The 16,826-nt window shown below is 43.4% G+C and overlaps 5 protein-coding genes across 5 annotated transcripts; 4 read left to right on the top strand and 1 right to left on the bottom strand.

The window, feature by feature from the left end:
• Positions 1 to 291: 291 nt before the first annotated feature.
• O0I10_007371 (uncharacterized protein) lies at positions 292 to 9,548 on the top strand (the record flags this gene model as incomplete). The annotated part of the gene is made up of 20 exons (XM_058487389.1): positions 292 to 345; positions 413 to 474; positions 516 to 568; positions 628 to 710; positions 773 to 1,424; positions 1,487 to 1,785; positions 1,857 to 2,516; positions 2,591 to 2,905; positions 2,974 to 4,392; positions 4,459 to 4,515; positions 4,582 to 4,821; positions 4,878 to 5,040; positions 5,095 to 5,362; positions 5,421 to 6,210; positions 6,270 to 6,570; positions 6,637 to 6,944; positions 7,006 to 7,225; positions 7,292 to 7,560; positions 7,614 to 8,274; positions 8,338 to 9,548. 20 exons carry the CDS (start codon positions 292 to 294, stop codon positions 9,546 to 9,548), a joined length of 8,085 nt encoding a protein of 2,694 aa, XP_058341950.1.
• A 269-nt stretch (positions 9,549 to 9,817) lies between these two features.
• On the top strand, positions 9,818 to 10,509 carry O0I10_007370 (40S ribosomal protein S23; the record flags this gene model as incomplete). Its single annotated transcript, XM_058487388.1, has 3 exons — positions 9,818 to 9,821; positions 10,014 to 10,179; positions 10,242 to 10,509. 3 exons carry the CDS (start codon positions 9,818 to 9,820, stop codon positions 10,507 to 10,509), a joined length of 438 nt encoding a protein of 145 aa, XP_058341949.1.
• A 605-nt stretch (positions 10,510 to 11,114) lies between these two features.
• Positions 11,115 to 13,714, top strand: O0I10_007369 (uncharacterized protein; the record flags this gene model as incomplete). The annotated part of the gene is made up of 8 exons (XM_058487387.1): positions 11,115 to 11,728; positions 11,786 to 11,866; positions 11,944 to 12,059; positions 12,127 to 12,308; positions 12,365 to 12,547; positions 12,603 to 12,983; positions 13,055 to 13,498; positions 13,562 to 13,714. The coding sequence occupies 8 exons, from the start codon at positions 11,115 to 11,117 to the stop codon at positions 13,712 to 13,714; spliced, it is 2,154 nt and encodes a 717-aa protein (XP_058341948.1).
• A 77-nt stretch (positions 13,715 to 13,791) lies between these two features.
• Positions 13,792 to 14,538, top strand: O0I10_007368 (uncharacterized protein; the record flags this gene model as incomplete). Its single annotated transcript, XM_058487386.1, has 1 exon — positions 13,792 to 14,538. The coding sequence occupies one exon, from the start codon at positions 13,792 to 13,794 to the stop codon at positions 14,536 to 14,538; it is 747 nt and encodes a 248-aa protein (XP_058341947.1).
• A 166-nt stretch (positions 14,539 to 14,704) lies between these two features.
• On the bottom strand, positions 14,705 to 16,667 carry O0I10_007367 (uncharacterized protein; the record flags this gene model as incomplete). Its single annotated transcript, XM_058487385.1, has 8 exons — positions 14,705 to 14,876; positions 14,955 to 15,484; positions 15,537 to 15,654; positions 15,718 to 15,916; positions 15,983 to 16,025; positions 16,084 to 16,209; positions 16,269 to 16,349; positions 16,404 to 16,667. The coding sequence occupies 8 exons, from the start codon at positions 16,665 to 16,667 to the stop codon at positions 14,705 to 14,707; spliced, it is 1,533 nt and encodes a 510-aa protein (XP_058341946.1).
• Positions 16,668 to 16,826: the final 159 nt, after the last annotated feature.

Below are 16,826 nucleotides of genomic sequence, written 5' to 3'. Positions count from 1 at the left end.
TAATCCTTATCCGTGCTTGAACAAATGTGCCTTAAGACATCTATATCTCTCTCCCCCACTTCTCCTATAGCTCTTCTCGTACTACACACTTTTAGTTATCAACAACGGCAGGCCGTGTTCTCTTTTTATTCATTTGATACAGGTACGTTGAAAGGGAGAACGGGTCGAGAACACCCATCTTGACTTGAGCTCCTTTTTTGTCTCCTTCATTAACTCTCTCCTTCACGTCCATTCCAAACCGTGCATGTGACATCTCTTCATTGCAGCTCTCTGGTCGCTCAAAGGTCGATAATGAGTGCTGATACAAAACTCATTCTTAGTCTCGTCAACCGGATAGCCGTGCGAGTAAGCAGAGACAACAACGCGTTTGAATACAAGGCCAATGGCACTAATACACTCGTTCTACCTACAGCTTCCTTGCAACAATGGACAACACATAGACTCCTTGGAGAGCGATCCACTCATTCAACAAACGTAAATGCTGTCATTGATATCTCAAGTCGAGTACTGATCAGTTTGCTTATATCATTCTATTGTTATGGGCGCTCCCACGTGCTTGTAGTGGTAGGTATTACTAGTAGTAGCCAGATCACGCTCAATTGCTTTTGCTCACGTTACTGCGACTAGTTGCTGCACTGATAGAGTTATCCAAATATCGACTTCCCACAGTTGCAAGTACCGTTGTCACCGTTTTAGAGAACATATCAAAGGTAGTAGGGTATATATATATGGCTATGATCGCCCACGCATTTATATGATCCGACGTTTATAGGCATCTCCTATTACTATACCCGACGATTTTATACCGCACGATGTTCTTCAATCGCAACTCTTTTTGTTACGTATGTTGTCAGCTTGTATGCAGCATCATTGGCAATTTTGTCGACAAACGAGGAAATCAATGGTATCCAACATGAGCTCGGAATCACAGCAACCCATGTCATCCGTATCGTCAATGAGCCGAGAAGGATCGATCCATAGCAACAACACCACAGGCGCTGAAAGCAGTGATCGATGGTCATTATCCGAATCATCAGCAGGGTATGAGCTTGAAGATCCACCGCCATTAGAAGACAACTTGGCCAAATACATTGTCGCTATCATGTCACGATTCATGTATCAGATGGCAGCTGCTGAAGATCGAGAGTATGGTCCAGGAAGTACAGGCAACATTACCGGCCGTGCAGAATACACAATAGGAGGAGGCAATGGCACATCCACAGACATCATGACCGACATTTACAAAGCAGCAAGTCGTATCGTCTTTTATGTCAGCGCAAGTAATTGGCCCATCATGTTTGCCAAAATCAGAGCTCGATTATTGCACTTGTCAACCACGGTGGAGGAAAATCCAGAGACAGCTGATGTGCGCTTGTTGGAATGTTCAGCATTGAATTCGGAAAGGCTTGCTATGGTATTAGGAGGTAATAACGTGTTCATTGGCATGATTCAAGTTATAGTATACTTATGAAGGTTGTTGATATAGAATTATGTTCGACGTTTTCCAATCTCAAAAAGAACGCCCAATCGTTTGTGGCGGTTACGTTACGAAGAGCCATTTGGAATTGGATCGAGACCTACCCCAATGAATTTGTCAAGCTATGCCAAAGTCAACGACGCATGGAAGGAGGACCCGACACACTCTTTGATTTATGCATGCCATTGGCCGACACCTTGCGTAGAAAAGCTGTTCTATGGCCCCTGCAGACCATGTTGTTAGTCCTTTGTCCCGATATTCTTTTGTCATCCGCTCTAAATGATAGCAAAGGTACTCCCAGCAGAAAGGTAAACAAGGATACATGTATATGGATAGTGGCATGTTGTGATAAAGGGTGCTAATTTTACTTTTGTATTAGAGCACATTCATTGCTGTCCTTAAAAAGTCGCTCAAGGTGGCTAGAGTGGCAGAGTTGGCTTCTATTTGCTTGGTGGATATGTGCAAGGCTGCAACCTATGTCTCAAAATCGGATAAATCAGCACTGCGTCATTTGGTACCTGAAGTTGAGAATGAGCTCAAGGAGAAGTTATTTGACATGCAACGTCCGCTTATCACCGACAACTTGTTAAGCACTCTTGGCATCATCATTGATCATCGTTGTTTGCTCGCTGATTGTATCGTTGCCATGTTCCGCCTGAATCCAAGGGGTGTCATGCATAATCTCTTCCCCATATGTCTCGATGACCGTGCACCTATGCTTTTCAAAGTCAGCTTGGTCAAAGCGTGCCTTGCCATTGCCAATGAAGAACATCGATTACCTTGGAATCCACCCATATCGTCACTTTATGAATATCTTTGTGGACCCTTACGACGCCTTTTCCTTGAAACAACTACCCGTGATCCTGCAAAATCCGAGACAAGTAGCCAAACTGGTTCGTCATCAACACGCAAGGCGATCATCAATCCATCCAGCGACAAAAAGGCGAAAAAGGATGCAAAGCAAATCTACAGTGAGAGGAGCGAGTTGATTTTGGATATGTTGCGTTTGTATCAAGCGGATCCCAAATTGGCTATATTGGTAAGGTTTCTCTCTCTCTTTTTGTGAAGGGGTTGTATAATATCGTTGTATGCTGATTCATGGAATAATAATAGGGTGAGAAGGATAGTCGATTCGAGACCAATGCATCAGTGATGATTGCTATCACCAATTGTTTACGAGATTCGAGAGTTATTGTTCGTGATGCAGCAGCCGAATGTCTTTTGAAGCTACACAGTGCTGATTATATCATGGCATGGGGACCATCCAATCGATTTATGGAAACATTCTGGAAGATATCTTCACAAGTGATCTTTACACTCGCCAAACAATTGCTGGACACTCGTGAGCGAGATGATGGGCTTAAGAAACTACTTGACTTGCTAGCAAGATTACTCACGTTGAGAAATGATTTCTTGAAATTGCATCAGGTAAACACGTGAGCGTATTTCAATGATAGGGATGGGAGTTCTAATCACGTGAATGTGTGTTATTAAAGGATATCGCAATGCAAGGATCAGATGTACGTGAGAGGTTACAAGCATCCATTGGCCTTGAAGTTGCATTACTTGTGTTGTTGTGTTCAGCTGATCCTGCAATTTGTACCGGTGCTACGACATGTCTTGGTCATATTTGCCTTGAAGCTCATATCACCGATAGTATGGATGATCCGCAGCAACAATCACTTACCATTGTGGATAACTTGCCTGTGTATGTGGAGCTCACATCGAATACTGGGATTATCGCTGGCCGAAAATCACAACAAAAGCGGATTCGACGACTATTGAGGATGATGACACATTATGCACCTGGCAATCTTGCTGCTTGGGAAGAAGCGTGGAAGCGTTGGAAATACATGACACCATCCATGGTGAGGTCATATGAGGAATCAAAAGATGAAAGCGTTGACAACAACATCAAAAAGAGCACAGCGTGGCACGACAAGTTGCGCAATAATTCCATTCGCCAAGCCAGCAACAACAGCTCGTCTTCCAGCATAGGCAGCTCTACACGTATGGATGGATTTGAAGATGATCGTTCTTCCGAATGGCAGAATTACACAGGATTTTTGGCATCATTGGGTGGCGTTTGTTTGATGGTTGACAGCACACCTTCCCCCACATCACCCACGTCTCCAACACCAACGCCAACAAAGGTATCCCAGCAACAACCATTACGACGTATTTCAGCACCTACCGAATCAGCCATTATGGTCGATCGATTTATTATGGAGATGGTTGATATCTTGATTTGTGATAATGTCATTGTGCGTGAGTGGGTGCGTGAAATTCTTGGTACCGATTTGTCTCCTGCTCTTTATCCTATCTTATTTCGACATCTCGAGACCACACTTGGCAAGTGCTTTGGCGCCAACAATGATCCAATTTGCAGCCCACGATTCACGTTGTTTGTTGAACAAGCTATTTCAGTGCTGAAATTGGTGTTGGATCGTATGGATGATACAGTGGACAATTTGTATACGGTTGACTTTAGCGGGTTAATCAGCCAATACGCCCAATACCTCAACAAACTTGGCAACAATCCTCAATCCATGAAGATCAAAATCAAAATGTGTCAGCTATGCGAGGTGCTCATGGTGCGTAAAGATCGTATTACGCTTCGACAAGAATTCCTGCTACGCAACAAACTTCTCGAGATTATTGTGGAGTGGACCAGCGACTTTGCTTTGAGATCAGACAACGTGCGAACTATCTCGAATGAATCGACTCAAGCGGAAAAGCTTCAAGATGATCTTGACTTGGCATGTTTAAAGACAATTGAGCTCTTGCTGCAACAACTCCCTCTACAATCATCCGAACCAGTGCACGAGGCGGATTCCACCCAAGTCAAAAGCCGGATCTTTTATCGATACTTTACCTTCTTTTTGAAGTTGCTGAATCGGTGTAGGATTTCAGAGGTAAATATGGGAGGTGGATTCCTTGATAGAACAACGTTCTAATGTGGTTTTTTTTCCATTTTGAAGATTGAATCGCATCCTCACAGTCTTTCATCAAGTCAGCAAGTTGTTATCGTTAACAAGGTAAATTCATTATCAATGCAATCTTTGTTGTTGGGTAACAATGACTTATGGTTTCTTTGTGTCTAGAACAAGGAGACTGCAACAGCATTAGCACCTTTGAAGAATTACACAATCTTGGCGATGTCCAACTTACTCAGTGCCAACGTGGATGCAGGTCTCAAATACTCGCTGTCAATGGGATACCACGAAGATACAAGAACGCGTAGCGCCTTCATGCAAGTGTTGACGAATATCTTGAATCAAGGCACCGAATTCGAGACTTTGGCCGAGACAGTAATGACCGATCGCTACGAAAAGCTTATTGATGTATGTTGAAAATGTATGCTTGAGAATGATTCGCATTGTTCTAAGAATTGGAATAGATGCTCGTCGAGTTTGATCTCAACATTGCTCTCTCTCTTTGCGATGTATGCCCTTCTTCGGACATTGATGAGGTCGCCAACGTATTACTCGCTTGCTTTGCATCACGCAACAAGACCCTGGTCCTCCTCCAAGCCGTCATTGAAAAGGAAGTCAATAGTACAAGTACGTAGTAGAGGACACGTGTATATATGCATGATGGCTAACTTTGCATTATAGCAAGTGAAACGGATCTTTTCAGGAAAACGAGCATTACGACACGTTTGCTTTCTGTGTTTGCCAAGAATTATGGATCGGATTATGTGCGATCAGTGCTTCAGCCTGTATTCCAAAAGCTTATTGAGAAGCCCCCAGAGGAAAAGACTTTTGAGCTTGATCCATCGAAAGCAGGACCTGGAGAGGATGTGACCAAGAACAAGCAGAATGTTGTCAATGCCACTGAAATGATTTTGAATGCCATTTGTGCTTCAGCAAACGATGCACCAAAGTAAGCATACTCATTTTTTATTTGGTGGATATGAAAAGCTAACCAAGGTTTGATATAGGATCTTCCGTGAAGTATGCCAATGCATCTTGACATCGGTTCTTAAGCGATTCCCAGAGGCGATGCATACCGCTCTTGGTGCATTTGTGTTTTTACGGTTCTTTTGCCCTGTTATTGTTGCTCCTGAAACGGAAGGCTTGGTCAAGAACAGTGCATCTATATCAAGAGAGATTCGTCGTGGCCATTTGATCGCAACCAAGGTCATCCAAAATCTTGCCAACAACGTGCTTTTTGGTGCCAAGGAAGCATACATGATCGTCCTCAACGACTTTTTGACAAGCAACATCTACAAGGTGACAAGCTTTTTACGCGAGATATCCAAGGTTCCACAGGATACCCAAGAGGATGATACGACCTGTAATGAAACACGGCACAATATGGATAGCAAAGAGTACGCCTTATTACATCGGGTCTTGGTCGATAACATGGAACGTATCACACGTGATCTTGCGACACGGCGTTTGAGACAATTCAATGATCAGGAATCACTCGCGTCTTGGAAGCGCTCATTTGACAAGTTTGCAAACTTGTTGGCTCAGCTTGGTCGACCCCCTGAGATCACAAAGCGAGAGGTGCATGGGATCCACAGTTACAAGTTTGCCGCATCCAATCAATTGTATGTCGAGTTTATGCGACGTAACAGCCATCGAAGTGTGGAGAATATTATATCCAAGAACATCTTTTATGAGAGTGGCACATCAAAAGCGGGTCGCACTGTCTTTTATCTTGTTCTTCGCAACATTGTGGCAGACAGCATTGATTTCGAGCTATTGATTTATTTCATTTTGCAGGTAAGCTATCCATCATACGTAGCAGAGGCACTCTCTTGCTAACATATACATCCCCATAGACGATGGAACGTGCAGCCAATAAGGCCTGTGAAGTGGTGGTGGATTTGACTCAATTCGGCCCAGCAAACGAGATTCCTTCAATTTGGATAAGTCAACTGCTACAGCTACTTCCTTTCGATCTTTATGACAACGTGGCAATCCTCCATATCTACAACCCGAATGGATTCTTACGTAAATACATCAAAAAGCTTCCACGCCCTTTGACGCACAAGATCAGCAAGCGTGTCGTGTTTGCAACTACTTTGGCGGAGATGCAAGAATACATTCATGCATCGGAGATCCGTTTGCCCAAGTCTACAGGTGAGTGCAAAGGATGATGGGACATTTCATTCAAATGGGTGCTTATTAAGCTTTCATCCATTTTAGCGGGTTTGGAGACCGAGCCAAATGCTGTATTCTTCCCTGTCAACAGGTTGTCGCAATATCGGGTGCAAATCCCTGTCACAGTCAAGATCAGTGCCGAGTATGTCCAAATTATGACCGTACGAAAGCAAGAGCTTTTCTACAACATGTCAGCGGTGACGAATGATGTATTCCACGTGTCGGATATTGAGGATCTTGCTGTTGGTCAACATGGTCGAGAGACCGAGAATCCCAATGAATTCAGCTTCAAGTACAACAAGGGCAAAGCGCAAATGACATTATCATCGCCAAAACGAGATACGATGATCAATGTAGGTTTAATACAAAAAGGGGTTGGTATATGCATAGCTTGCTAAGAGAGCATTGTTCTAGGCTATTCGACAAGGCAAACGACGATATGAGACCTCCAAGCCAACCAATCTTTCTGAACGTACGATTCGTCCCAAGGATGTACCAGGTCGTTTGCTCAATATGGCGTTGCTCAACATTGGCACCGACGATCCAAATTTGAGATTGGCAGCATACAACCTACTTTATGCACTTAGCATGACATTCCATTTCGATGTTGGGAAGCAGTTATTGGATGCCAAAGGTGAGAAAAGCGATGATGATGGATATGGAATAAGAAAGAATTCGGCTAACATTCGATTATCAACAGACCTTTGCCTTCCCGCCAACAGCACAGCCTTTGTCGTGAATATCAGTGAAAAGTTGGCAGCAACCGAACCTGGCTTTACTTTGGAATTCCTCAATGAGTGCATTGTTGGTTTCAACAAGTCCAACGAGTCATCACGTTATCTTTGCTTGGATTACATGGGGCCATGGTTACCGAATCTAGTCATGTTTGCCCGTGGATCACCGGATGAAGTTGCAAAGACTAAAGAGGTGATGCGATTATTGATTGATTTGACCGTTGCACGCAAAGATGTAAGTATAAAAAATGCATCTGGATGATCCATTTTGCTCATGATGCATGATAGATGTATAAACTTGTGCAAGCCAAGATATGGAAGAAGATTGGAAAAGTGGATGACATTCTCAATTTGTTGCTCGAGTCATTTATTCTTTATTCAAATCAGCATGGCGTTGGTTCACCTCAAGCGGAGGCAATGGCTGATACGTTTGTTACCCTCTCCAATGTGGCTGTGCGTGGCAAGATCATTTCTCGATTACGCAAAGTGCTGCAAAAGACATCCTTCAAGCCCACTCGGACACTCACTGATCATCCCACATGGACTGAGATTGCTGTCTTGCTTCGATTTGTGCTTATGCTTTCATTCAATAACCGTGGTCCTGTCAAGAGCTATGTACCTGAGCTTTTCCATATTGTGTCACTTATCGTTGGTGTGGGTCCTACTTTGGTGCGTGCCTCGGTCCATGGTCTTGTTATCAATATGATCCAATCACTATGCACATCGATGCCATTATCTGATGGAGGCAGCAAGAAATTACAGCTCATGCTGAATGAATTGTCGGATTCAAAATCACGTCTACTCTTTGGTCTTTTCCGCCAGCATGTCAATCCATTTCTTATCAACCCTGATACCCTCACTGATACGCTCGAATCGATTCAATTGACATCCCTGGAGACGATCATCAATCACCTTTTGGAAGTGCTTCATTATGGTGCTCCTTCTTTAGGTATTGTAGTATATACAGCATGCTTTTTATTACCATCATCGGTGGCTAATAACTTTGATTTAGACGTTGCTAATGCATGGAGAGCAAGATGGATGAGTCTTGTTGCGAGCACAGCTTTCCAATTTAACCCAGCTGTTCAACCACGGGCGTTTGTTGTACTTGGATGTCTTGGTCGTGAAGAAATCGATGATGATCTTTTGTATCAGATTCTCGTTGCTTTACGTGGTGCGTTGGCTATCTTCAATGAAACCGATCCAAGTTTGGTCCTGAGCATTATGATGTGCCTAAAGAATATTGTGGGAAGCCTACCAAGCGATTCTCGATACCTGATTCAGCTATTTTGGGTGGCTGTGGCTCTTGTGCAAGTGAATCATAGCCCAACATTTGCCATGGCCGTTGATTTGTTACAAGCCGTTGTACGAGCACTGGATGCAAATGAATTCTTTGTTGGTGGATCAGTATCTGGAGTTCTATTGGAGGCAAGAGAGCCCATGGCTGATGTTGCAGTTCAACTCGATCAACTTTGTGGCGTGAACTTTGAGACACATTTTTCGTTTGCTATTGCAGGCATGTTGATGAAGGGATTGCGACATACCAATTCCAAAGATATTGTGTATCAAGGCATGACAACTTTATTGGATATCGAATGCAAGCAAACAACGTATGGCAGCACGGATGGCATGATCGAAGAACGAATGCTTGGCTATGTGGCTGGATTGTTACCTGTTGCAGCAAGGAATGAGGTACTCAAGGAATTGTTACGACTAGCCGGTGTGGATGATGCGATAGGCTTGGAGGATATATCAAATTGGAGAAATGGTGCTGGTCACCAAAGCACTGCCTATTGTGATTTGTTCGATCGGATTGACATTCCCAACAACACAGCAGCACTCTTGTTTATATCATTACTTTCCACCCAACTCAACACATCTGACAGCGACACCGAGCGATTGTTCATTTATGGATTATTGGCTGAATCAGCGTTGGCTATGCCTGAAGTGTTTGCTCTCGTTTATGAATCGCTTTTGCCCAAGATGAATCAAATCGTTCTCAGCAGCCAGACACAACCCATTATAGAATACATCAAGTCCATCCTTTTGACAGCTTGTGCCGATCCCATCTTCAGCGAAATCAAGAATAAGCGTAGCCAAAAGCTATTGCTCGAGGATCTTGGATTTTCAGCCTTGGGTGACCTATCGTTTGGAGCATCGAATACGAATGTCATACAACATGCCAAGCTTGCTAGTGAAGTAGTAGAAAAGGTTATTGCATAGTAGCAACAGCAGCTCCTTTAGCTTCCTCCTTTTTACTTTTTCGATCATGAGACCCCCTCCTTAATTGTATTGTATAATTTTTTATTCTCATTCCCCTTAGTAGATTGTTGAGAAAGTAAAAGAAATAAAAAAAACAGCTAGCAAGTTATAAAGATGCATGGTCATTCGCAGTGGTACTAAAACAGGAAATGGTGGAAAAAAGTCCGCTTGAGCTTGGAAAAGGGGATGTGAGCCAATTCATCGATACCTCCTCTTTTCTAAAATTCATCATGGGTAAGTGTATCCATCCATCCCCAATATCTAATCATATCCATCCATCCATCAACATCATCTTCATGCAAGCCATCGTCCTATTCTTCATCAAATGATACATGCACACATGGCCCGAAAAGAATACACGATCGTGAAGGATGGAGACAATTGTATACACTAAATGGGATCGCTAATGTCAATGTTGAATTGTAGGTAAGGGACAGCCTAGAGGTTTGAATGCCGCCCGTAAGCTTCGCGTGCACCGTCGTGAACAACGTTGGGCCGATAAGCAATACAAGAAGCGTGCTATTGGTACCGCTTTCAAGTCTTCTCCTTTCGCTGGTTCGTCCCACGCTAAGGGTATCGTTCTTGAAAAGATGTAAGGAACAAGCTCTGTAGGATGATGATGATCTAGAAGGTTAACAACTATTATTATTATAGCGGTGTCGAAGCTAAGCAGCCTAACTCTGCCATTCGTAAGTGTGTCCGTGTCCAACTTATCAAGAACGGCAAGAAGATCACCGCTTTCGTTCCCAACGACGGTTGCTTGAACTACGTTGATGAAAACGACGAAGTTTTGATTGCCGGTTTCGGTCGTAAGGGTCGTGCCGTTGGTGATATTCCTGGTGTCCGTTTCAAGGTTGTCAAGGTCGCTGGTGTCTCTCTTCTTGCTTTGTACAAGGAGAAGAAGGAGAAGCCCAGATCTTAAGTACGATTTTCGTCCCAAATACGACATGCACAACATATACGTCATTTGTCAATAATAAACTGGCCAGGATCACTCCCATTTTTTGCCACATCAACAGCAGTCTATCTATCATCTATTATCTCCTCCCCCCCTTTCTTTCGTTGTTTGTTATTCATCAACCGATCGACATTCGAGATGCATTATTGCCATGTGCTCACAACATTGGATATATACAATCTTTTCCCCCCCCTTCCCCTTTCCTCCTTTTTCCTCTCTTTTTCTTAACTTCTTCTACTTTCAATGAAGCAGAATGATGAGCCGAGTGTCTCTATCGTACACAAACGATTCTCATTTTTACCTTGCATCAGCAGCTTTCGATTTAGCCGTTCCTCAGCAACAACGGTTACCACAGCAACGGATACTGACACCACCAAACGACATCACCCTTCTGTAAATATAGTAATGATGTTGAGAGATAATGATTGATTGATTGTTCTGACATTGTGGCAAAATCAAAGAGGGGCATCAAGGGTAGTTTAAAGAGGATCTTTAAGCGTAATCAGGTAACATCATCTGGCTGCCATGGCAACAAAGAAATTGACGTGTAACTTCATCAGCTATCTACAATGAAGAAAGCTACCACCACCACCACCACAACAACAACATCTGTTACAGCTAGCAAAAAGAAGAATGATACCCCCTCGATGACGTCGCCAATGTCCATTGCCAGCCGTACATTGCACACTATCCATCCCACACCTCCTGCCACAGCAACAACAACAACCACATATGAGGATGATGACATTCGTTTTGACAGTGGTGGCAAGGGCGATCCTGAACCTTATTTGTATAACACTTTTGGGCCACTCGATGAAGTTGAGGAGACTTCGCATGGAAACGGAGCACAAAATGACAACAACATCTGCAAGGGAGACATACAGGATCCTTCTTTGAAAACCAAGGCAACGGCTGACTATTGTGAGACCAACTTTAATGCCAACAGCGTATCCACCATTGTTGAAACAAATGAGCAACAGCAACAAACAATCAACCCGCCACCGACGGATCATGGAGATGATGAAGATGAAGAGCAGCAGCAGCAAAAAGAGGTGACAGCTAATACTACCACGCCCAATGACATGTCATCATCATACGATGCAAAAGAATCTGCACAGCATTTGTGGGATGAAGATGGTGTTGTTGTTCCCAAAGAGCATGTAGCAGAATGGCTGGGAGGAAGGTAAACGCAAAGGCGGCGGCGTTGCCAAGGAAACAGGAATGTAACCACGTTGCGTAGGTCATTCATCAATCAGGATGCGTTAAACTTTTACATGGACAAATTTGATTTTGGGGACATGCGGTTGGATGAAGCAATCAGGTAGGCTTGCCACACATAGCAAACACATGACACATGATATACATGCTAATGTAGGAAAATGATCATCATTAAAAAAGGAAGCTTTGCAGTAAGTTATACCTTAAAGCTGAGACACAGCAAATCGATCGGATTCTACACGTATTTGCCAAACGTTATTGGCGTTGTAACCAAGATTGTGTATTGCAAAGTGCAGGTATAACCTTCGAGATGCTTGAGTTGAAAGTAAATCTTAATCCCTTTTTTGGTTCCCATTTATGCAGACATTGTCTATGCAGTTGCCTACTCGTTGGTGTTGCTGAACACGGATCTTCACGTAGCACAAGGCAACTATACACGTATGACTCGTCATGAATTTGTCCGTAATACAATGGAGGCCATCCATGATCATCAAACGATACCCTTGTCACCTATACGTGAATCTCAGCTTCATTCTTACTTGAAAGTAAGCTACAACGTGCAGCGCATGGAGAGCAACCATGTTAACACGCATTTACCCAGCAAATCTACGTCTCTGTAAAGCATTCACAAATCATGCAACCTGTTCAACGTCATTCAAGTCTTCGTTCAACAGCTGACGGGGAAAACACCGATAATCGAGCGATTCGATCCATGCGTAGCTTGGGATCTATTATACGCAATGCACGCCGTGAACCAACGTCACCCACTAAATCGACCAACTTGGTACGTTACATCAACATGGAAAATAATAGACATCATTGACAAATACATGTTACAGGCTTATGGAGGTAGTGGTGATTCTTTATCTTGTGCGACATCTTGCTTATCACAAGCTGCGACATCCTCTACACCTGCATCACCATCCCAATCCACCTTTAGTATCAAGGTCATGTCTGAGCAGATATCCTTTAGCAGTGATCCACCTTACATTAAGGAGGGATTGGTACGACGCAAGCATTTATTTGAGAGTTCTGATCGCAAGGCCAAAAATCGAGAGTGGCGTCGATGTTTGTTGATTGTAAGCGATGGACAACTCAAGATTTATCAATGGAGACATGCATCAGGAGACATTGGATATAAGGGCATGCATCGAGAGAATAGTGTCAATAGCACTGCAGCCATACCAAGGTCATCTGGAAGTGAAGAAAAGGGATGGGATGTAAGTTGCTTATTTCCTTTTTTCCTTACCTCGACCGTGAGGATGGCAATAATAATAACTTTAATGAATAGGCAAGTTTCCGATTATTGGGATGCTTTCCACTCAATCACACTTTAACTCACGTGTTGCCATCGCCTGGATATGATCGGCGTCGTGCACATGTTTTTGCAGTCCAATTCCCTGATGGTGGTGTATACTTGTTCCAGACTTCGAATCGTATCCAATGCAGAGAATGGGCAGCAACATGCAATTATTGGGCAGCTCGTAAAAGCAAACAGCCGCTTGCAGGAGGTGTATGCAACATTGAATACGGCTGGGGAGCGTGCCTGGATGATGAGCGAGTCGATGAGGACCCCGATTCGATATTGTTATGTGAATGGCATCCACCTGCATCTCCTCTTATTTCAAGCACATTCGATGAACAAGGCCAGCACATGACAATGAAACGGCATTTGAGCTCATTGTCTCAAGAACTGGATACCCATAATGAAGTCAAATGTAAAATGTTACGCAAGGTAAGTACTACCTAGGGATATCAATGCACGCACGCATTTGACTAATACACAATGACCCCCAAGTTTCCAAGTAGATATGCTAATTACGCAAAGGCGATGCATAATTGGGAAGTGAAATCGAGATATTTATTACAAGACATTATCAAGTATCAAAGCTACTGTGCTGCTCTAGAGAAAGGGATTCAAAAACAACATCAATCACTTGCGGCGACATGAAGAATAATTCCCATCCTTCTTTCTTCCTCTCTTTCTCTCTCTCTCCCTCCCTCTCTCTCTCTCTCTCTCTTTTCCTTATGACGGTATTTCTTTTTCGAGCCCAAAGTCATGATGACCCTGACGAATACCAACTTGCCCTGACACAACAAGGCTACGACGTTCGCTTCATTCCTGCTCTCGAATTCGCCCATGAGTCGATTGCACACCTTGCCGACTTAATGTCAAAGGCTCCACAGCATTCCTCTCTTCTCATTACTTCGCAACGCGCTGTTGAGTCATGGGCAGCAGCCAAACGACAAGCAACCACCATTCACCCTCAATGGCACGACATGAACTTGTATATCGTTGGTAGCAAAACAGCACAGCAGTTGAGCGACTTGTCATTTTTCTCTCGGCAGCCTGTAGTGGCGAGTCGTGCTACAGAACTTGCACCCTTAATACTTGCTGAGCGACCTGAATCTTTGCTCTTCCTCGCTGGTGACAAGCGACGTGATGTATTACCCGATACAATGGCAGAAGCCAATATTCCCATGCTCGAGATCCAAGCTTACAAGACATGCATGCATCCACAACTTGAAGAGCGTCTCAACGCATTGACGTATACAAAGGATGATTGGTTTGTTCTTTTCAGCCCTTCAGGAGTCGACTATATCCAACAACTTGGAAAACATCCAATGCTATCATCCTGTAAATTAGCCGCGATCGGTCCAACCACCTCAGATCATTTACAACAAATGGGTTTAACGGTCCATGCAGTAGCAGAGAAACCAAGAGCCTCTTTTATTGCCGATGCGATTGTAGCACATGATCAGCAGCATTCATAGTAGTAGCTCGATTTACATAATAGAATATACATTGTACAATGATCAATAGAATGCATGAATGAAAAAATGAAACATTGGATTGTAACATCACTTTATTGATATGATGGATATGGACGTCTTAATGGTGGTGGGATGATGATGCTACAATCTAATAGCGGTTCCCTTTTTATGTTGACGTTCGAGGTTTCACAATGACACGACGAGCTTCTTTTTCTAGGTCATCGGGTGTACCGGTTTTATCATCCTCGGGTGCCAACGATAGTTCATAATGGCGGATCAAGATGCTAATGATGGTTTTGATGATATCAATGGCAAACCAGCGACCGGGGCAAGCATGTCTATTTGCAGTTCACAGTAGCCCTTTGTAAGCAAAACAACAACAACAACAACAATGGGTCTATTGCATTGATGCATACCTTCCGAGCCCAAATGCCAAGTAATCAGGGCTGCATCTGACAGCGGGTTTATCTTGATCCACATACCGGAAAGGCTTGAACGTGTCAACATCTTCCACACCTCGCTGGATTTTTGGATCAAAGTTCACATGCCAAAGATTGATATAGACTTCATCTCCTGGATGCACAACGGTGCCATTGCTAAGGACAATATCTTGTTTACCAATGTGCGTGTGTGCATGTCCAAAGTTTTTGGTGGTAATGCGGAACACTTCACGTATGAAGCTATCGAGTTTGATCAGCTTTTTCTGCTCTGCCGATGTTACTCCCATTTGATCTTGTGGAATGATGTTGTTTTGTTCTTCGAGTAATTCAGCAACGTATTCTGGATACTTTGCTAGATATTCCAAGACGTTGCCCAATGCACCGGATGTTGTAAGGACGCTAAGGAAACTCATCACCACAAACCAATTGGAAATGCTGTTAACGACGATGGTATCCTCTTGATCATGCAAATAGGTCTCAATGATATAATTCATCACATCTTGTTCCTGCAATAAAGCTGTTTAGCTCATGAATACCACGGCTACTATTATTGCTTACCTCGTTTAGAGTGCCATTTTTACGAAGAGCTTGGAGGCGATGTTCAACTTCGGGTCTCACGGCACGCTTAATAACCTTCAAATGACGCTTGATGCTTCCAAATTTTGGTTGCAAAATGCTATTTCGGGAATAATGGTTAGCTGCAATCTGGGCGCTTCATACTATCCATCATGCTACTCACCATCTATAAAGATAACTCAATCCAGGCCAAAACATGGTATAGGGCGCAGCTCGAATGACATCCTTTAGAGTCTCGTCAGCTGTGTATTCAAAATGCTCCATCAGAGTATCATTGGAAAGCATTGAAGGTCCCCCAAACACAGTGCCAGTAGCATTAGCCGTAAGTGCTCGAGCCAATGGATACAACCCAGCAAGTGTCACTGAGGCGTCATTTGGATCACTTGTTATTGCATGAAAACGTCGTCACTTGCATATAATCAACATACCTGAAGAATGATCGCCCAATTTGCTCTTAAGGACTTGCATGGTCTATAGCATCATACATCATCAGGTGGGTTGAAACCCTCTTTTGACATGAGTGATCTACCTCTTTTTGCACACGAGCCAAGTAAACATCGATATTGTCTTTCAAGTGCTTGAGGATAAGATGTCGTAGATCATTGGTGGTAAGCTCGTATGAATTCGTATCAAGAGCACTGTTCACATTGATAAACTAACCAAGACATCACATGTAAGATTAGCGTGATAACGTTGTTCGTGTTATCCAAATACCTTGTTGTTGCTGGCAATGAAGCTCATGTCGGGATTTGTAAAAACTTCCTCTGCATATTGCCCACCTACGACAATGACAACCTGTTTGATGCGTTGAATCAGCCACAATTCATCCATTTTGATCCCTCGATTCACCTTGCCAAAAAGATGTGCCTTGAATACAGGGCCATAGAGATCGCTGTATTTCTTAGCAAATGCTTCGGTATCGGCGAGGTATTCCAGGGTCGATCCAATAAAGGGGAATCTGTGAGGGATACAAGGGGTTGAATCATCCCTTTTGTTTCGGCTGAGCCGGTTGAAACTGTACAACAGAATGGTGGCTGCAATAATGCTTGTCGTTGCCACGGTAGCTGTTGTTGCTTGACGTTGTTGTAAGAAATTGGAGACGATGGATTGCATGATGGTGGTGTTATCGTAAGCGTTATCTTTGAAAGAATTCATGGGTATATATATACGGTGTGAAAAGTGTGTGCTGCGACCTTGGTATTATTGCCTTTTTCGTCGGCAATTGACCGAAAAATGATCTGCTGTCCGCCGATGCTGAGCATATCTATAGCA

The sequence above is a fragment of the Lichtheimia ornata genome (genome assembly GCF_029851405.1).
Source record: "Lichtheimia ornata isolate CBS 291.66 chromosome Unknown scaffold00035, whole genome shotgun sequence".
Classification (NCBI taxonomy): domain Eukaryota; kingdom Fungi; phylum Mucoromycota; class Mucoromycetes; order Mucorales; family Lichtheimiaceae; genus Lichtheimia; species Lichtheimia ornata.
Note: the sequence above shows the minus strand (reverse complement) of the source record. Positions and strands in the feature narration are given on the sequence as shown.